We start from the raw sequence: 22,660 nt of genomic DNA, 5'->3' as shown, positions 1-22,660 counted from the left end.
CCAAGTCCATATCATCCAATTCGGGCCAAAAATATTCGTTTATCATTGAGCGGTCAGAAAGGACGATTATGACGACCATAAATTGGACTTAGCGCTCTTAGTTGAGGCCACTGACTCCGAATTTCGGTAATAAATTTTAATGATTTCGACTCGTTGTTAGATCGTATATCATTCAATGATGAAATGACAAACCTTACTGCAGAGAAATGTCAAAAGAGCTGGAAAAAATATGGTGCCGTTTTCAGTCCCATCGGTCTACTTTTGTAGCGTCCCTATTGAAAAACACTTATTCTTATATGTCCAAATATTGAACTGTCTTTCAATCTGCAGTTTCCAAATGCATATATGTCGTTAGAATTTTTTAATGCCTTCTTCAAAGGTATTGTGACCCTTTTGAAGTTTAGCATTTAAAAAATACTATTTTTATTTAAAATAATATCGCCCGAATATATGCCGTTAAATAGTTTTTAAATAGGGTTGCCATGTATCAAGAAAATTCTATAATTTTTATAATGTTTTTAATAGGACATTGAGGCATGGTACTCAAGTATTGCCAAAAGGTTTTTGAAATACAGTGGAACTTCCCTAACTCGAACCTTCTATAAGTCGAAGTTCTCCGTAACTCGAACTCTTGAAGTGGCAGAAGTCAAATTTCATACAAATTTCCTGCCATAAATCGAACTTTTCGACCAGAACATTATACAAAATTTAAAATTTTACTATCAAGGAACAATTTTAAAAAAGTCTTTCTATATCGTATGAGGGCAAATAAAGAATAAGATTTTATACTTATAGATTTCCTTTATAGAACCAAACAACAGCAAACTGCAACAAACAAAATTACAAAATACATGATTTAATGTATTTAAATACAACTTTTTGCGAAGTAAATAACTAAAACTGTGGGTAAATCTATATTTTACAGGTTTTTGAAAAATTTATGTTTTAATGAACATTTCTATAACTCGAAGTCTCTCTAACTCGATTTTTTTTGTGGATTATGGTGATTCGAGTCAGAGAAGTACCACTGTATTCGTAGAAAATAGTTTGAAATTTATTGCCATCTTGAGATAATGCTGGTTTATTACTACTTTTCATATAGAATTGCCATTCACTAAGATATTGCTGGTTTTTCATTAATTTGATAAAAAAAACTTTAGTAGGGTTGCCATTTATCACGATATTGCTTTAATTTTTCAATATCTTATTAGTTATTTTGCATTGGGTTGGCAATTAATCAAATGTTATGAGTTTTGCCAATGTTTTTTGAATATTTTTAGAACATTTTTAGAAAATTTTAAGATAATTTTAAATATATTTTTTGAATGGGATTGCCATGTATCACGATATTGCTAGTATTTTTTTAAGATATTATTTAATTTCCACAGTTCATAATATGAAAATGACACAAGCGTATTTTTAAAGATATTTAAGAGAATAAAATATAGGGTTGCCACATTTATTATTATTTTTTTATTTGATGATTTGACACTTTTAATAAAGTCTACACTTCATTATTAGTAGATAACAGTTTTTAAGTGAAATTTAAAGTCTTCTAGTGAAATGTAAATGGTAATTATCATCAATCATTTACCTGCTTTCGCCACATGACCATTCAAATCAATGCGAATTTCCATATTTCAAGTAAAGTAATTTAGTTAAATACTATATACAAATAGCACTAAAGTAACAAAAACAGATAGCACACACAACACTAAATGTCAACTCAAAATATTGTATAGAAAATTTTGTTTTTTTTTTTCTAAATTACTGCCAATATTTGCAAACAAAAATAAAAACTATTGTTATAGCACAGACACACATACAAAAAACAGCAACAAATTACACCAACAGCAATTAGTTAGACAATTTTGTTATTAGCGAAATTATCTATGAACTCAACTACTGTAACAATAGCAGCAACAACAACACGCACTGCTGGCTGAAACGCTATGCATTTGCCTACTGGCATTTTTTTATTGCAAACAACTTAATTTGTAAACACTGTGAGATTTTGTTGAAGTTTTAATTTTTTGTTACTCTTTACACATCTTGTTTGTGTAAATAAATCGTTAATTGTTTGCTGAAATACAAATCTATAATTAATTTAATTTGTTTGCCGTAAGCGCGTGCGCGCCCGCAAAAAGCGCTCAAACGACAATAGCAACAACAGTTAATAACGTTAATACCACCGAATATATTTGCCAATAGAATGCGTCAACAACGAGGCGTGCACTGCAACTGAGGATGAGCCCGCCGCTGTCGTCGGTCAATAGCCCATCGAACGAGGCACATGAGTGGCAGGCAATAAAAACGTATAAGTGAGTGCATATAACCCGTTGTTCAGTTGTTGTTGTTATTGTTGTGCTAACAAATTTGTGTTGATCGCGTTCGAATAGTTAGTGTTGTTACTGCTGTTGTAGTCAGCAACAACTGATTGCGATCTATTGACGCTCGAAGTCATTGCTACCTGCCGTGTGTGTGTGTGTTTGTTGGAGTGTACAAGGGTTGCGAGCACTTTTTGCCTTTCCTTATGGAATTTACGTTTATGAAAGTTCAGCGAGTTTAATTTCACATAATTAAATCAATTACCTTTTCAGTTCTGATCTGAGTAAAAGTGAAATGTGAAAGATCTTACACTTGATCACATCTCAGAGAGTGAGAGTGAGACTCAATTTGTATGCAGTCCTCTGATTCACCACAATTAATTAATTAACCTCTGAGAGTTCTCATTTACATAGGCCAAAGACATGAATATTTATGGTTATTATAGATTAAAACTAAATTTCAAAAGCTTTTATTAATACTATGAGCAAAACTTATATCAGCTAATGATCATTTCCAATCTATTTCTTGATCTTATCTAAACTAAAATCCTCTTTCTTATAGATCGTTCAATGTTATTTGAAACTAAATAATTCCTGCAGGTCCTGCTCGTATGTTGAGAAATTTAATTAAATTGTACTTAAACCGAATTCTTGGTTTTTATATTTTCGAATTATATGAAAATAACTCCGAAATATTATTTCTTTGATTGTCTTATAAATTAAAAAGAAATGTTTTCAAAACTTTTCCGAAATTTCAGATTTTTTTTTTACAGAATATATTCCAATATCAACTCGTATGTAGTAAAAAAGTAGAAGTACTATTTTCGAGATTGCATTTAAAATACAAATACTAATAAAAAAGTTGTACTACAAAAAAAAATGTTTCCGAAACTTTGCCGAATTTTAGAACTTTTTATTTTTTTGCAAAATTTATTACGTACATATTTGTGAATCGAAATTTAACTAACTTATACTTTAACCGATTTTTCGGAATTACTATTTTTCGAAATTGCATGGCAAGTACTCCGAAACTTCATGTGACTGTTACAAAATTACAAGAAATTATTTTCGAAAATTTTCCGAATTTTCGAACTTTCTACTTTTACCGAGTTTTCCAAGGGGTATACCCCTAAAGATAGAGAAAATTATGAAATATTACTCGCTTAATATGTTATTCTCGATAAATGCACCGGCGATAGAAATTTCCCACAAATAAAAGTTTATCCATGTATGTACATTTCCTCAAGCCTAAATATCAAAAGCTCTCTCTGGAATTCATTCGTAATATCCTTCAACCAGCAGCCAAGGCTCAATCCACACCGGATTAGTCAAAATCGTTTTTGACTAATAAGACACAAACAAGTATTTTCCTATAACCCACACCAAGCGAACTTGCGTTTTTGTCTCATCTTGTTGTGGTGTGGATTGTCATATATCAAGCTATGGGCTTTGTCGTATAAGACAAGAAACGAAGTCTTGCTAATCCGGTGTGGATTGAGTTTAAAATGTCCATCACTCAACAAAATTTTTCAAGCTTTGTGCTCAGAGCATTCAAACAATTTGACTAAATTTATAATAAATTTATCCAAGAAGTCAATCATTATAATAACTCTCTAACTCTATTAAACAACTAACTAATTAAACAAATTGTATATATCTCTGTTTTCTATGTTTATTTGACTAAGTTGTTTGGATTTGCTAAGTAATGAGAAAAAGCTTATTTTTGTATACAAATTTAAAGTCAAAACCCCCTCTTTTCGAATGAAGTATTTTATCAAAACGATTGTATATAAAGATCATTAACTTAGAAATAAAAATGTTAAATGAGTGAATTTGTTCAAATATGTGAAAGCTCTTGTTATAATATATATTTGTGATTAGTCGGAATCTTTAGAAAGAAGCTTATCATCCCGACGACCTTCTAATTAAAACCTGTTTATTAGATACGGTACATATTTACTTTATTATTACAATTTCGCAATGGTTCTGATCTCAGCTAAGTGAAATGGTGAAAGCTCTTTTTTAATGAAAATACTAGATATAAAACCGTATTTTTAAAGAAGCCTTCAAATTTTATATATGCTTAGTCTGAATACTGGTCTTTAGGTTAGCGAAAGTTTTTTGTTGAAATCATTATTATCAAATATAGCTTACGATCCACTCAAACTTAAAGTTAATCTACTGAGGGCGTACATTTTTTTCCTTTATAGTCTAAGTGTATTTCGTCTTCAGAGGAACAGCCATAAAATCAACCTTAACCTAGCCTAGTCCTTAGAATGATTGTGGGCATAATGCATTACTCAAAATTCATGGTTCTGATCTCAGCTAAGTGAACTTTCACAAAAAAGCTCACAAATTTGTGAAAGCTCACATTTAACTTAATTACGAAGACATGAATTATTAACTACCAAGTAATGCGCGACCACGTACCACGCCAACAAGTTAATTGCGATTCTCGTTTTCATCTTCCCCAAAAAAAACGTGTGCTCTGACTTGCTGACATTTTATTATTTTTTAATTGAACAAAAGCTCATGCAAATCACATGCAAATCAAAGAGATAAATCAGTAACATTGTAATCGATCAACCCAACACTGGCAATGTGTTGACTGTCAGGTATTTTATTTCGGATTTTTAATTTCTTTTTTAATTTTTTTAAATTTTTTTTTTTAATTTTTTTTTTGTAATATTATATTTTTTATATTTTTTTCTATTTTTTATTTATTTTATTTACTATTTCTTCTATAGTATCTTTACATTTGTATTGGACTCCTCTTTCAATACACGCTCATCTTCATTTGTGAAAAAATGCCACAATTGTCAGTTAATTTACTTTTCAATACATTTCAATACTCAAAACGGAAAAAAATCAGAAAAAAATCTGCTGAAAACCAATATGGAATGACATGGGAAAAAATTATCTTATTAAAATATTAAAAAGCAATCAAAGCTGCCGATGTCGTCAGCTACCTTTTGTTGTCACAATAAACATGCACAGATTGTATCTATATATCGCATGGAGGTATATGCACTTGTTGATGCAACACTGATTGTCAGCACAAACCGCTGGGCGATGAGCATTGGTGGGTGTGTGTCTGTCAAAATTACCGATTTGTGTGCTACACCCAGCAATCGACATTTTTGCACCCAATAGTTCACTGAAAGGTCTAGCTGGCTGTCTGTCTATCTGTCTGTCCGTCTGTTTATCAACCATTCGTCATGTCTATCTAGCTCTCAATCGCCCTGTCTATCATTTGGAAATCAGTATATAGGGCTGCCTTAAGTGTTACACTGTTTGTTTATCGGCTTGCTATTTGTTTATATGTAACAACAACCTCTATGCGTGTGTGTGTGCGGGTGCGTTTGTGTCATTTCATCAATCACTTTGCACACTTTTGCAGCTCATCAATAATTCAATGCGCCGCACAATTGTAACACTCAGTAATAACACAAATAAATAATTAATTAAAATCGTTGTGGCAATTGAGTGCAGTTAACAACGGTGGCACTTGGGCACATAGACACACATATACATATGTACATACAACTATGAATGTAAATAGACAGAGAAGATATATTTTATATCCACAAACTAAAGTATCGGTATTAGTGTTGTACTATTGTGTACTTATCACTTAGGGATCCCGAAATTTGTATCTCATTTAAATATTAAATACAAAATTAAAACTCTACGCACATTCATTTCTTACTTCAGTACATATTTTTAATCATAAATTGAATTTCAATTCGGGATCCCGAAATATTTAAAGTGTTGACCTATTTTTAATATTAATTACAAAATTTTAACCTCATTTTTCACTTCGATAATTATTAAGTTGAATTTTATTTCGGGATCCCGAAATTTCGATTAATGAAAATTTATTTCATGCACCCAATGAAATTAAACTCTATGTCAGTTTGTATATTGCGTAAAAAAATCTAAAAAGAGAAATATTTTGCTATTGGGGATCCCGAAATTATATTATATATTTATACTGACTAGCAACATCTTCAGGATCCCGAAATTTTTCTACAAAATTGAGTTCATTATCTACTCGAATGCAGTGTAATTTAACATACTTTTACTTTTACCGAATTTTCGGAATTACAATTTTCGAAGTCATATGGCAATTCCGAAAAATCATTTGATTGTTCTACCAAATAAGAAGAAACTTTTTCGTAACTTTTCCGAAATTTCGGATTATTTACAGAATTTATTCCAATATCAACTTGAATATAGTGAAAATTAACTAAAGTGTACTTTTACCGAATTTTCGAAATTATGTGACAAGAACTCCTAAAAAATATTTGATTGTATTAAAAATACATATACCAAATTAAATGTTGTACTACAAAATAAAAAAAAATGTTTCCGAAACTTTTTCGAATTTTCGAACTTTATAATATTTTAACGAATAACTAGTTTTCGAAAGTACTTAGAAAAAATTCCAAAAATCCGTTTTGATTGCTACAAAATTGCAAGAAAATACTTTCGAAACCAAATTTTCTACTTTTATTGAATTTTCGGAGTTACTATTTTTAGAAACTACATAGTAAGGACGCAAAAAATCCATTTCATTTTATACAGAATTACAAGAAATTCCGAAACTTTTCCGAAATTTCGAACTTTTGACTTTTATTGAATATTCGGAGTTAACCTTTTTCAAAATTACATGGTAAGGACTCCAAAAATACATCCGATTGTTACAAAATTACAAGAAATTGTATCCGAAACTTTTCCGAATTTTCGAACTTTTTACTTTTACCGAATTTTTGGAGTTACTATTTTTCGAAATTACATTCGATTGCTACTAAATTACCAAACAATTGTTTCCGAAACCTTTACGAATTTTCGAACTTCCACTTTAAAAACAATAACCAAAACCTTGAGAATCTTTAAAAATTATTTCACTTGCCTTCGTCTGCAAAACATAATTATACAACTTTAATACTTAAAAAATCCCACAAAGTGCTGAAATCATAATTCCGAAATTTCGGAAAAATTGTCACTAAATCAGCGACATCGTTCAAAGCTTTAAACATGAAAATTCTTTCGAGTAAATAACGTGATGAAGGTTTGATATATAGAGATATCTTTTGAAAATACACAAAAAATTAAATCCCGAAAAATATAATAATAATCCCGAAATTTTGAGCAATTTTTTTGCGAAAACTTTAATATTCTTTCGTCAAAGCTACCTAAAATAGCTTTGATCGCCAAAAAATGAGAAAATTAAAAAAATCCCGACTCAGTCCCGAAATTTAATTTTCCGATTTCAAGCATTTCGTAACATTTTCCAATACATTGCGAGTAAAAAATGTGCTAAAAAATATTAGATATTCAAATATAATATATTTTGTCCATCCCCGGTACTACCATCACTGGCAACGATTTTCAAATGTGTGCATTTGTCAGCCACCTTGCATTCCATTATAAGCATTGGCTTTTGCGCACGTTTCGCTTTGTTAAACCCACACACACACACACATATTCACAAACCATATCAACAGTGGCAGCGTAGTGTTAATCGCTGCAGCCTTTGGCAAATAATAAATAGCAATAACAACAACAACAATGCCAAAAGCTGTGGTAATATCAACATTATTGTGGGTCGCATCGCGTGCGGTTAAATGCAGCGATTTGAAGTGCAGCCACGGCAAATGCGAATGCTAAATCGCGCACACTAAATGACTGAGTGAATATGTAAAGAAAAACAACAAAAGCCACAACAACAAAAATGGCAACAATAGCTAAAGCTGACATTGTCTTGCTGCTAACACTTCCGTCGCCCGACCAAGCGTCATTCATGCCACAAGCGCACCACTATCCTTCAATGGCAATAAATTGCTGCAACAAAAACAACAAAACAGCTAGTGCAACAACAACAACTACAACAATGTGAAATAATGTAAATTTGTAGTATTGTTGACGGGTATTAGTAGTGGCGGCAGCAGCAAAAAGCGCAAATGCGTGCAATCGAATTACCCCACTCTCCTGTAAAAGCCCGCGACCACCACTTTTATTGTATTTGCCGCCCCCTACGTTCATTTTCCCTCCCGCACGCTTAGCATTAGCTTTGCTTAGCCTTGGTTAATTCAGTGCGCGAAATTGCTGCTCATTTGTTTTGCTTTTTCTGTTTTTATCTTGCACTGGCGTTGTTGTTGTCGTCTGATTGTCTATGCGTTCGCCTGCGTCACATGTGTTCCATGCGTGTGTTTGTAGTCATTTTTTTTTTTGTGTTCATGCGTAGGTGTGCGTGTTCTCTGCAATTATTGTTTGTTTTCTGCTATCGCATTCTGGACTGTTATTTATGTCGTTTGTGCTCACCCCGTCGCACTAATACTGATAAAGCGTAGAAGGTTCTTCTGAGCAGAGATACAGGCATACATATGTATGCACTTGAGCCTCGCCGTATGCAGATTAACTTGAAATATAGTCATTCTTGGTTGGTAAGCGAGATTTGCTTAGCGCTAGGCACTATTCCGTAGCACCTCGATGAAATTTCAACTAGTTATGAAATAGTTTGGGACTTGATAAGGACTAGTTCAAGACCAGATGAGAACTAACTCTGATCCAGATTCTTAAAAGGATGAAATTAGTTTAAGTCTAATTAAGAACTAGTTAATAACTAGTATGAAAGTAATTCAATACTAGTTTGGCACTAGTGTATGATGTAGTGATGAGCGATATTGCTATTTTTAAATCACTGTGATTTCAGTGATTGCTATTTTTAAATCACTATGATTTTATATTGCTATTGCGATCACAACAAAAAAAAAAACGAATTTATGAGAATTTGTACTCCACATTTTTTTTTTAATTTTTTACATTTACATTTTTATTAATTTTTACAATATCCAAAATTTACCTGCTTTTGTAATCATAATAAATTAATTAATAAATTTTAGGTACATCTAACTGCTTTTCTAATCACCGTACCCAAAATTATCAAAATCACAATTAAAATTTCTACTCTGATAACCTAACAGTGATTGCTACTTTCGAACTGATATTGTTACTGAACAGTGATCGCTATTTTCGAACTGATATTGCTACTTTCGAACTGATATTGTTACCGAACAGTGATTGATACTTTCGAACTGATATTGGTACTGAACAGTGATTGATACTTTCGAACTGTTATTGCTACTGAACTGTGATTGCTACTGAACAGTGATTGTTACTTTTCGAACTGCTAGTGCTACGATGATCGAATTAGAATCACTGAACTGCTATTGCTACAGTGATCGAATTAGAATTACTGATCTCGTGTATTTACTGTGATCGAACTCAAATTACTGAACTGCAATTGCGATTGTAAATCACTGATATTTACAAAAATTGATCACAGTTGCTATATGTGATTTTTTAATCACAGTGAAAAAATCACCGGTAGTGAAATATCGCTCATCACTAGTATGATGACACGTTTAGAGCTACTACCTTCTTGGAACTAGTTTAAGACAAATTTAGGTATTAGTTTGAGACTAAATTAGTTCCCATATTTCATAGCTTTTTTGTGTTCCATACAGATGCACTTTCGTATTCAAGTAAAGTGATCCATCCCAAATCTTCATATATCAGTCTTTGGAAATCCATTTTATAAGCTCCCTAGGGTCATATATTCATTATCGGTTTGTAGTGGATCACACTATACTGTTGTCTAAACCATTTACCAAGTCAGGAGATTCAAATTTCGTCGGACTTTCATTTACAGCACAGAACTACACTAGCTCCACTATTCCCAATTGAATGCTGTCTTAGGACCTTTAGAAAAAAATCTTTATTGTATTTATACAAATGACTTCCAATCATAAAATTACTTCAAGAGACTAAACCCAAATAAGCATGCGGTGAAACTAAAAATTATGTCAAGTGCAATCTACCAAAACTATATGGATAAAGGTGAGCTGAAATCCTCTAGGCACTTTCCTGCAATATCCAGCTTTCGCCAGACTGAGCATCTCGGTAAGCATGCCTTCGGAGAATCCAGCGAACTAACCGGCATTGATATCAGCCGACTTAAGAAGTTCTTGAAAGACTCTCAACGCTTTGTCGATACGTGAGTGTCGCCTTGATCCATAGTTAAGAGTGTTTTAGTTATGACGAATAACCAACATTCCTACGTACACAAGTGGGATCCACTGCGATCTCAAAGATAAGGATCAGCTTTACAACCTAAACCAAAACCCTATCTTAGACTTTAAATACTCCCTTCTATATCTAATTTTCATTCTTTTAAAAAAGTATACCTTTCTCAATGCTATTTGCTTGGAGATCTAAACTATAGTGAAACCATTCGGATAATTTGTAAAATCCTGGGAACCGACTCTGAGAGATTTGCTGCTACAACAAGAAGTAGAGTTAATCGATTCATTAAAACCTATATTATAAATATATCTGAGTATAACTCCATGGAGGAATTTTCAAACATTACAATAACTCTAAAAACCTCTCTCATATCTGATAGTATCCGAAAGTTCATCCAATTCAGTATAAAACTAGCTCCAGAGCCTGTCAAATCTAAACAAGTTTTATATTAATCTAGTTCAACCTTGACGTTTTAAAAAGGTTACTCTCGATAATCAGAACTTAGTAAAATGTATAATATAAGATAAAGATATGAATGAAGAGATAATCCAAAATACTTGTTCTTCACTCTCTCTTCACTACTCTCTTGCTATGAATACTATGACTTTTGAAACCAACTAAAAATACACAAGTAAGGAAAGGCTAAGTTCGGGTGCAACCGAACATTTTATACTCTCGCAATTTATTGAAGAAATTTAACCAATACATATATGCGGGATAAAGCTCCCCGTATTTTTGAAAAACCTATAATGAGGTATATGGAAATGTTATGACCCGATTTTAATAATTTTTGGAACAGAGACACACTATTAGAAGAAAACAATTTCCTCTGAATTAAATTGAGATATCTGAGAGATTTACCCATATTTTCGGTTAAAATTTATCCTTAGGCGCTGAGTTCAACATGTTCGATATCTGGGGCCTTTAAAAGTTATTGTCTGTTTTCGACAATTTTTTCACAAGTGAAGCCAGAGATGATATGCACTAATTGTGTAAAGTTTTATTCCGTTATCTTCATTGGTTCCTTATGTTTACATTATAAAGTGAAGGAATAAGATGGATTTCAAAATTTAGTTATAAGGAAAGTAGTAGTGGTTGTGAACCATTTTTTGTCCGTGCTATCAGGGTGTCAAGAAAATATTATATACGGAATTTCATTCGAATCGGTCGAGTAGTTCCTGAGATATGGTTTTTGACCCATAAGTGGGCGATGCCACGCCCATTTTCCATTTTGTAAAAAAATCTGAGTACAGCTCCCTTCTGCTATTTCTTCTGCAAAATTTAGTGTTTCTGACGTTTTTCGTTAGTTAGTTAACCCACTTTTAGTCATTTTCAACCTAACCTTTGTATGGGAGGTGGGCGTGGTTATTATCCGATTTCAACTATTTTCATGGTGTGTGGTGGGGTATGTAAGAGAACCGACTGCAGAAGATTTGGTTTATATAGCTTTATTAGTTTGCCAGTTAAATACAAATAACCGATTTGTGGGCGGGGCCACGCCCACTTCCCCAAAAAAATTACATCCAAATATGCCCCCTCCTAGTGCGATCCTTTTTCAAATTTTACTTTTATATCTTCATTTGTGGCTTAGTTATGAGACTTTATGTGTTTTTGGTTTTCGCTATTTTGTGGGCGTGGCAATGGTCCGATTCTGCCCATTTTCGAAATTGATCTTCTTATGGTGCCAAGGAATATTTGTGCCAAGTTTCGTCAAGATATCTTAATTTTTACTCAAGTTACAGCTTGCACAGACGGACAGACGGACAGACGGACAGACGGACGGACAGACATCCGGATTTCAAATCTACTCGTCACCCTGATCACTTTGGCATATATAACCCTATATCTAACTCGTTTTGTTTTGGGTGTTACAAACAACCGTTATACGAACAAAACTATAATACTCTCTTTAGCAACTTTTGTTACGAGAGTATAAAAACAAGTATTTTCTATTCTCTCAACCATGTTTTGTCAAGTTTTCATGAGCACTTTTACGTTAGGAATCCCCTTAAATACCTATATTTATGTTGTGTGAGGATGTGTTGAAGTTTTTCTAACCCAATTTCCCTACCAAACCTACAACACATTCTTAAACTACTTTTTTACTCCACTTTGCATACCTTAAGTTTAACCTGTTCTCCGTCTACTCTCTCTTATCCTTCATAAAAGCATTTCCCATCATTTGCTTGCTAATATTTCTCTGCGTCTGCATCTACATAAGTTTCTGAGCGACATTTAATGCTTGCGGTTGCTGTTTTTGATCAAAAGCATAATGGATTATTCAATTGTATGGAAAATTGAATTTTATTTTCGTAGACAAACATCATCTACTATAGTCATTGATGACTATTTGACAAGCCACTGAATTGAATTTGATTGCCGTAATAAAGTGCTGACACTACTTCGGCTACTGTTGTCGTTGTTGAGTTGTTATTGTTATTTATAAACCACTGCCACACTGCTGTTGACAACTTATTTAGCAACATTTCAATAGAAATGCATTTTTTGCGGTTTTCCAAGTAGTTTGAGTGTTATTATAACGGGTTTGGTGGTAATTCGCAGACAATTATAAGTGTGCTAAGGATGTTTAGGGTTGTGTGTGTTGGAGGTTATGGAGTCGAATAGGTAGAAATCTTAGCAAAAAGTAAATAATTTTATTTTGTATTTATTTCCTTTATAAAGTGGGAGGCCACATTCCAAAACATGTTAAAAATTGAGATTACCTTGTACTCGTTATATAGTATAATTCAATTATTTCATAAACCGTTTGAGAATTGAAAACTAAGTATGTACTGCGAATGAAAAAAATTACAACGGCAGACTGTATTCCTCTAAAGATATGATTTATAGATTTCAGTGATGTCTTCGTCCTCAACTGGTTCTTAATTTTTACACCAGAGTCAGTTAAACTATTTCAAAGTTCGTTCGAATATTGATATTGAAAAAATTTGAATTTTTACTTTTCTTTTCTCTCCTCCTTTTTCTCACACTCACTCAACCCGAAGAATATCAACCCAATACTTTCTTCTAAACTCTTCCACCTCCAGCTCTCCTTTGTTACTTTTTGCTGTCGATTTTCATTCAATATTTCCCTTTATTATTATTTATTAAGTTTCGATTTTTCGTTTATTTATTTGTCATTCAATTACTTCATTCATTGACAGTGATACTTATTTAAATGACAATTCCATGCAGTTTGAGAATGAAAAGGAAAGAAAGCGAGAAAAAAATTAGAGAAAATGGTAGCTGTTGATAAGCCATTTGCCTTTGGAAAGTCTTATGGTGTGAGCAGTGGTTTGGGAGTTGCCCTAATCGAATATCCCAGAACTGTCATCATACACTTAATTGCTTTTACTTTCGTAAATTGACTTTTTATTAGTTATTACTGCATATTTGGTTGGGATTCGTAGATGGAGGTGGTTAGTTTTAAGATACATTGATTTGCTATTCTTCGGATTATTATTCAAAAATGGGGTCGGCGAAAATTCCCCGCTGAACTCTATCCGAGAGGAGCAAGGCGAACTAGACATATCTCGACAGCCTGCAGTCAAGAGCTATGACTCTATCGTTCAGTATTCGTTGCTCCTCAATGGTAGGAGGTAAGGGCTAGATTAGGGAGTCATGCGACCCGTGCCAATGATCAACCTGACTGGGGCCCTTAAATTGCCCAGTCTCAAACGGAGCTTACGGATCCTGGCACACTCTGTAATAAGATAGCCTGACGCAATCAGACCTGACACAGCATCCTTATCTGGCCCAAGTCTAGTAGTCAAAATCAGGATACTAAGCAGAATAGGAATATGCTAAAGGTGAAGTTGCTGAAAGTGCCTTTGCCAAAAAATGGCCTATGCCAAAGGTCAAAAGCTCAAAAAAAGCTACGTATGCGGAGCAGCGTCGTGCTACCCATCTAATTAGAAAGGTAGATCACAAAGGAGATCACAAAGAAGCTACAGAAGTCAATCAACAGCACGAAGGCGCTGTTAACAAATTTTAAACTGGAACCGCCAGAACAGGCGGTAAAAAGACAAAAGTCTAAAAAGGCTAAGATGTCAGCTCAAAGACCGAAGACAAAGGGCGAAATACTGAACAAGTCATCCAGCATAATATAGAAATCGCAGCTTCTCTAGAGCTTAAGAACACTTCAAATTCAGTGGAAGAATTCTGGAACTGTCTTTAATTTCTTACATAATATAATATAAAAATTTAACCAATCATCCTCCAAAGATTTAATACCTGATCATCGTTTTTTGTTATTTTTTATCGTTATTATTATTGCTGGGGCTCCAACATAACCTTACTCAAAGTAAACTAACCTAACTTAAGGTAGAATAAAAAACAAAAACAACCCATGAATTCAATAATATTTGATTGCCACCAACTCTCATATCATCTCAATCATTCAAGCACAAAACACACAAACAACCCATCAAAAGCGCCGAAGATACCGACGACGGCGGAGACCACGTGGCGACGCGGCAAAATTTGAGGCAATCAATAAGAGCAACGTCTGCTTAATTGAAAACGCCAATAACAACAGCAACAACAACAGTACAAACGATAAATGCAAAATTTGCTAAGAAAATACGTATTATATCACTTTGGCGGTAGTGAAAAGAACAGCACCAACAACAACAAAAGCAAGCATGCTTTAATCGAATAAAAGCAGCGCTCAAGTGACGGATAATCTCAACCTTTTCCATTCAACAAACTCTCATCTTGTCCACTTACACAATCGCTGCCACCGCCACCGCGTCGCGCCCAATTTCATTTGCTCACCGCTTGCGATGTGCTTGTGCTCTTCCCCCTGCGCAACGCTCACTCTTCACTGTCAGATTTAATTGAAATTTTTAACATTTTTCTTTTTCGGCATTTTCTGTTTCTGTATTTCCTGCCGCTTCAAACAACTTTATTTCGCAGCCAAAGTGACATTTTCGTGCTTCTTCTTCTTGTTGTTGTTGTTGTTGGCGTTATTTTATCATTGGCGCTGGCAATATTGAACCCTGCGCCTAATTGGCAATTTAAAATGCCACCTCCTCCTCACTGACTGACTACCGCTCTCTTGCAGAAGGCGAGCTATCAGCGCACACTGATGAGCGGCATGTAATACATGAAATATTCGAAGGACGAAGCACACGTTGTTGTTGTTGTTGCCACGACTTATGGTAGTTGGTAGTTGTAGGGGATGGTAATTGAAGGTGCAATTGTATTTTTCACACGATTTAATTTCTAATATGAATTTTGTAAAATTGATTTGATTTGGAAATTTGTATTTACTCAAGTCTAGACGGGGTTAATGTGTTTCATTTGAACAAATTATGTCATTATGCAATTTGGTTGTGGCACCTTGTACGAGAGACATGCGGGGTTTTCGGTGTGATGTGTGACGTGACGGAAAAACAAAAGTGTAATGTCATACTAGGAGGCTTGATATACCAAATCGATTGAAGTGAGTTAATAAAAATGTTTCATCTCTCTGAGAATACTTTAAAAAAATTTAGATTAACCATTGCGAGATTTTTGGGGCTTTCAGAACTGTTCCATGATAAAAATAATATAGTTTCTATTAACTTAGCCGTCACTTGCTTCAATAATTTAGTTTTTGACCGAAGGTTCGGATACATGCTCAATATGTTGTTATTGTCGTAACAACAAAATAAATCCCATACAATTTTCAAGAAACGTACGTCTGAATCGAGGTACGAAGACCTGACCATCGAACAATATTTGCTCAATATCGACGAACCCGGTCACATTGTTTTTTTTTGTTGCTGTTGTGGTGTCAGAAAACGTTCCTCCAATATTAAATTCCAAGTCCGTTCCGGTTACGTAGTCCCGTCTGTCGAAACCCGTTCCGGAGTGGAGTCATCGATAAAATTTGTCAAAATCGGGTCTTCTTAATGGGATCAACAAAATAACCCGTAAACAGCAAAATAATTCGAAAAGTTACTACAGATTAATACACCTAGAAGTAGTCATATTTATGGGGAGATTTGCGAGGGAACGGATTGATTTTAGCTTTAAACAAACACTTTGTCCCGAGATTTAAGAACTTTTTATAGAGAAAATGTAGTATTAAACAAACATATCTCACCCCCAAGAGAACTGGGACCCCACAAAGAAAAGATGATGTGGAGCCGCGAGTTTCTTTTGGCCCAAAGTGGAACGCAAGAGTTCGACTGAACTACGTACACTCAAGTTCACTACAAGTTCATCTTGCCAAAATAGTGAGAGACATACATGCGATTAGGCTAGGAATCATGATGGACCCAAACTGTCATAGCTTTATGGAGAAAGGCGTGGAGGAAACACCAAGTCATTTCTTTCTTGACTTTAGCTATACTTCTGGCGAACCAGGCGAACTTGACAGTCAGCCGGAATTGACAGTACCCTCATACATTTTTTGATGGGCTCAAAGAGGTATCAAGCGACGTAAAGGTCTTTTTTGTGTTCCATTCTCAGAAGTATTTTGGCATCACTATGTACCGGCACCTTTAGCTGTCTAAATGGGATCCATCGCAACAGCGGTCTCGAGTCTCTGGCTTTAAACCTAACCTAACTTAATAATATTTAAATAAAAATATAAAATATTTTAATAAAATAAAAAGAAGTCGAGAGAGTTATTTCGATTTGTTCTGCTTTAGTAGGGCTTTATATTAATTAGTACCATAAATATCCAATCGAGGTTGGAATTTCCATTTGGAAGAAGTCAGCTTGGCTGAAAAGTTGCAAAGTTATCCCTTTCTGTATTGTCGTCACTTGAGGATGTTGGGCATCCATTTTGAGAAAATTTCGATATCATAAAGGATTAGCATCTTTAGCTATCCAAGTGGGATCAGGCGCCTGCCCTTTAACCTACCCTAGTCATACAATTGTCGGCTGGAGATTTGTTCGAATAGTTTGAGGTTATGTTCTCAAATGGAGAGCCTCATATTTATTACCGCCAAAATAAAAAGTATGGGCAGAAAAATGTGCAATATTTTAAATTTTTGTTTGAAGTTCTTGTTGCAATTTGATAAGAGAAGAGGCAACCGATTAAGCTGCGGAGTATCTAAACCAAATAAATTAATATTTCTAATGCCTTATGACATACTTATAGGACTCTTCGTATGATTTCTAGCATACTCTTGTAAATTTTCTTGGTAAAATTTGACTAAAGTAACGAATTCAGAGCTTTTAAATTTTTCTGTCTCATTTTACTGCAATATTTCGACAATCTGCCACGAAAATCCCTGACAATATTATATAGCCATTAAACGCCTTAAAACACTTCCACAAATTTGGCTATTCCATGCTAACCTCCAAAGTATTATTAAATTGTAGAAAGCGATAAAAATCATTTGTGCCATATTATTTATAGCCAAAGCAGCATTGACGCTTGCCACAAGTGTAGACAGTAGGAATTTTTGGTTTTGGATATATCTATATAGATATATGTATATATATATTATGTTTATATGTCTATGAAGCCATTGAACCAAAGGCATGCATATAAAAAAATATTTGTGGCAATTTTTAGCAAAATAAAAGCAAAAAAATTCACAGCTTCGGCCTGCTATAATATCTTATCAGACGCTGCATGCCACAGCATCAGCAGACATATGTATGCATGTAGAAATGTAGGTACACTTGCTTTGCCACACCCATTGCTGGCGCACAACTACCGCATTTCACAATTTCGCACGCAAACAACTCCACCCAAAAATTCCATTTAACCATAAATTATGAGCATTCCATTGCGATTTATAACCAAAGTGGCAGAAGAAGAAGAAGAATAAACCAACAACAACAGCAACAAAAAAAAAACACCGAGTCTAAAGCGCAACGAAATCGTTCAATATCTAACAAGTATTTGCCATAAGTTAGGCTAAAATGCCAGACGCATGAATATATAGATGTGTGAAGCTATGGAGCTGGCAATTCCGGCTTCGTACGTCGTCAGCTGGTCTGTCTGTGATGTTTTTGTTACAAACTCACACAAATATCTGATTTTTTTGTTGTCCAGCAGTCCAGCAGTTATTTGTAGCTTCGTCGGAAATGAGGGAGTACCCTGCCCAGTACCATCATCACCACCAACAGGCCTCCGCATCAATTTTTAAATATGAGAAATTGCAACGCATCGTCTGATACTTCATATTTATGCTGTCGCATAAATTCAGATTAGTTGCAATGTGAGTGTGAGACACATGCTGCAACAGAGCAACAACAAAAACAAGAATAGTAACAACAGAAAACAACAACAAGCAATAACAAAAACAACAATAATCATCATACACACAATATTAAATGACTATATGCAATGAGGAATTCGTCCAATGGACCACTGGTCATCTGTTGGCCAACATGTGCCAGCCAGCCAATTCTCCACGCGCCACGTATGTGAATTTGTTTGTGTATGCCCTCGTATGTATGTATGCGTGCTATTAAAACGCTCTCAAACGCATTGCTTCCTCGCAAACGTAGCTAGCTAGCCGGCAAGCAAGTCCGAAGAGATAAATGGATGCCCACAAATTGCTGCAAAGTGCAAAAATCACAGATTGATGGCATTCAAAATTGAAATTTATATCACTGTCTGATAGTAGTCGGTGTCAGTGCCGCTTTGTGTGTGTTGCCGTGAAGTGTGGATTATTTGCAAGTGCGCTTGTAGTGCAAATAGTAAGTGTCTACGTTCTGCAATATTGCGAGATCCAACAGGAAAATTCTTAGATATATGGACTAGTTGGGTTTTGGCGCATATTGAACCATTCTCAAAGCCTGAATTATGAGTTGAAGTGGCCAATGATTCACTCGAAAGGCTCTTAATACTAATTTTTGAACTCTGGATCCCCATTTTTGAAGTCCAGTTGAGTTAGTTTGGTGGCTCCACGATCCAGTTTAAATAACTGACTGAGTCTGATAAAATTCAAAATCTCTTTTGTTGAAAAAGTGGTACTTCGATACTATCTTGCTGTCTGAGAACTAAGATCAAGAAAACATTGCCTACAATTAGGCATGCTTTAATAGAGACACATACCTTATATAAACCTCGAGGTATTGCTAATTATATAAAACTATATATTAAGTCATATAAGTCATCGCAATAACTTTATATAGACAACTGAATTCTTATATTTTTAATGCTTTTTCCTCAAAAAATTTTTTTAAAGTATAATGACAAGCGTTGCCTACATATAGGCTTAAGTTTTCCGAGTCACATATCTTATTGAGTTTATAGACGGTCATTCATGTTTGTAGGCGGTAAAAAGCGATCATATTGCAGAAGTTTATTCGAAAAGAGAAATAAATACAGATGAGATTCCCAAAATGTGACCAACACATCCCACGATACAGAAAAAGTAGCATACTTTTAGGCAATTACACTTAGCACTCAAACTCATGCTAGTCTCGAGTCTAAAACAAAGTACAAAATTCACACTAACTATTCAACTAGAAACTTTATTCAATCTCAATCAAATTTTACCTATCGGTTCTCCAGTTACTGCTACTTTGCTCGCCAACTCTTATAAATACCTATGTTTGTATATTCCACGCTATGCATTCAATTCATACGCCGTCGCCTGCCAACATTGCACTACAGAATTCGTTGTCCAACTAATGGCCAATAATGATGATGATGGCCAGTTACGCTTTAGATAGCGAGTGAGTGGAAACATTTGGCTAAAGCAAAAACCGCTTTCGGACTGACCACTTTGCTCTGGCAAGTGCAGAAAATGTTAGAATGGCGAAGATTTTGAACTTTTTCAAGCTTTAAAATGTTCGTTGGTTGCTAATGGGCTTGGCGTCTTTAAGCGACGCTGTCAAATGGTTGAGATAAAGTGATAAGTTCCTTCTTCCCAACTAATTGGACAGGAAAGTTATTTTCTATTACGTTTGCTAACATTACTCTCAAATTTTAAGAGCTAGAGGAAGTGGAAAATGGGTGGTGTAAGGTGGAAAAATAAGCCGCTGGAAATGAAAAGTACAGGTTAAAGTAAAGGATTTAATCGCTCTTTTTAAGGCAGAGAGAATTGATTTCAAGTAATTGATATTAAAATTTAACAGTTCTGAATTAAAATTTAAAAGCTGAAAGCCGTTTATAGAATGTTATACTTATATAGTATGTAATGATAAATAATCTGTCTAAGTAATGGAATTACTTTTAATATTAAGCAATATAATGCAATGCATAATACCTCAGTATACTAAAAAATGGTAATGTTAGTATTGTAATGTATTTAAAGCTAGATTACAAATTTAATTAATGCGATTATATTTTAAAGTAATTATAAAATAAATTGTCAAGTACTGCATTTAAAAGTGGTAAGGGGCAATTTTCAGTACTTCTTTGGATATATAGACAAAATAATGAATTTTTAAGATTACAAATGTGATTATAATTCTTTACTGTAATGATTCTTATATAAAATTCAGCACTTCTTTCGATTGCTGGACAAAATATTGGTTCCAGATTACAAATATAATGATATTTTTTTCTGTAACGATTCGAGAACTTAAGTAATTCTTCAAAGTTTTAGGCAAAATAATGAATTATCAAGATTACAAATGTTATGATAATATTTTATGTAATGATTCTTAAGTAATCTATTGTAATTCTCCGGTAAAATTAGCAGATTACAAATGTAAGCAGATTTTTCTGTAATGATTCTTAAGTAATTACGTTATAGGCAAAATAATTATTTTTTGAGAGTACATATGTAATGATAATCTTTTCTATAATGATTCTTAAGTAATCTTTAGTAATTCTACGGACTTTTTTGATTTTAAACGCAAAATAATGAATTTTTGAGATTACAAATGTGATGATAATATTTACTGAAGTGATTTTTAAATACTCCTAAGGATTTTTAGACACAATAATGTATATGTGAAATTACAAATGTAATGACAATTTTTTTCTGTAATTATTTTTAAGTAATTGATAGCACTTCTATGTTTTTTTTTAAACCTAAACAATGATTGCTTAGTAATTTATATAAAATAGTAGTTCAAATGTAATCATAATATTATTACGGAATGTTACATAATATAAAGTAAATTGTGGTAGCTTAAAGTACTTCAGTCAAAGGTTTATGTAGAATAATATATTTTAATGTAATCATGGGCAGTATTAATGTGAGTAATCTAAGTAATGCAAAGTAATTTCAGCAGGTAATTTTTATTAATGAATTACTACGTCCCAAAATTTTGTTACTAAAAGTGGAATTACGTAAACTGATTTAATTAACATGCGCTTAAGTAGGATAAATACTATTATTTTGAATTCTTTCGTTTATAACGCAAAAACTGTTACTCAGGTGAGACCTTACAAATATAAAGTACAAAATATAGAAGCTGACAGCAAAATAGCAGCGAAAAATATTAAATTTCTTACGTAACTAACTACCCGAAAACTGTGCTGAGGTGAGTTTCACTGCCAGCTGCGCACACCCGCACACGCGCACACACTTTGTTAGCGCAATTTTAGGCGCTTAATGGTCTTTATGGCGCCGTAGTAGATTCAACCATTTCAAAATTCCGCTTAAAATAGCAACGAGCAATGTTAGCACTCGTTTGTAAATGGAAAAACTACAAATAAAGGAAGACAACAAAAATAGCGCGCAATATGAAGTAGCCAGTTTTATGTTATAAGCTTTCATTTTAATTAAAAACGACTAGTGGATTTACGGCTCTATTTGGCTTTGTTACATACGAAATGCTCTCTCTTTTTTCATTCATTTTAATCCACAACAACAGTAGTGAGTAGACTGGAAGCTATAGTACTACGGCAAATAGAAAAGGCAAACAACAACAATTTGTAGTGACTCGTGGAGGCGGATGAACGAGCGGCAGTCGAATGGTAAATTAGTTGAGCAACGCCATCATATTTTCCATTTAAATAAATCACGCGCAAACACACACACTCGCCCAATGCCTGTAAATGGCGAGTGGTTAAAAATTTTCAAAACAACAACAATATCAACGAATCAAATTTCAAATGAAATAAAAGCGTGTAAAAATATATTGCACGCGCCAACCGAAATTGCTGGGATTTACGGATCGACAGCCGTGTCACTGCTGTGCTGGAGCATATTTTTGCTGCTGTTGTGGCAGCTAGTGAATGAACGTTTTCAAAAAAAACAACAACAAATTTAGTACACTATGAGTTGTCTGTGAGTTTGTTGTTGGTATTTTTGTTTTGTTTTTGTTATTGGTACGAAAAATATTAAGTCAAACGGATTAAGAAAGTAATAGGTTAGTAAAATGCG

General features: G+C 33.9%; 1 protein-coding gene across 3 annotated transcripts in view; it reads right to left on the bottom strand.

The window, feature by feature from the left end:
* Positions 1-22,660, bottom strand: part of Slc30a2_3 (proton-coupled zinc antiporter SLC30A2) — a 117,082-nt gene that overhangs the window by 74,436 nt on the left and 19,986 nt on the right. Inside the window, exon 1 of one of the 3 annotated variants that reach the window (XM_029043327.2) lies at positions 1,595-1,652. The exons of the other annotated variants lie outside the window; for them this stretch is intronic. Coding sequence (XP_028899160.2) covers positions 1,595-1,637 — 43 coding nt within the window. The 5' untranslated portion in view covers positions 1,638-1,652. Of the gene's footprint in view, positions 1-1,594; positions 1,653-22,660 lie in introns of those variants that run through there. 3 annotated transcript variants of the gene reach the window in all.

Source organism: Zeugodacus cucurbitae, chromosome 3 (genome assembly GCF_028554725.1).
Source record: "Zeugodacus cucurbitae isolate PBARC_wt_2022May chromosome 3, idZeuCucr1.2, whole genome shotgun sequence".
NCBI lineage: Eukaryota > Metazoa > Arthropoda > Insecta > Diptera > Tephritidae > Zeugodacus > Zeugodacus cucurbitae.
Note: the sequence above shows the minus strand (reverse complement) of the source record. Positions and strands in the feature narration are given on the sequence as shown.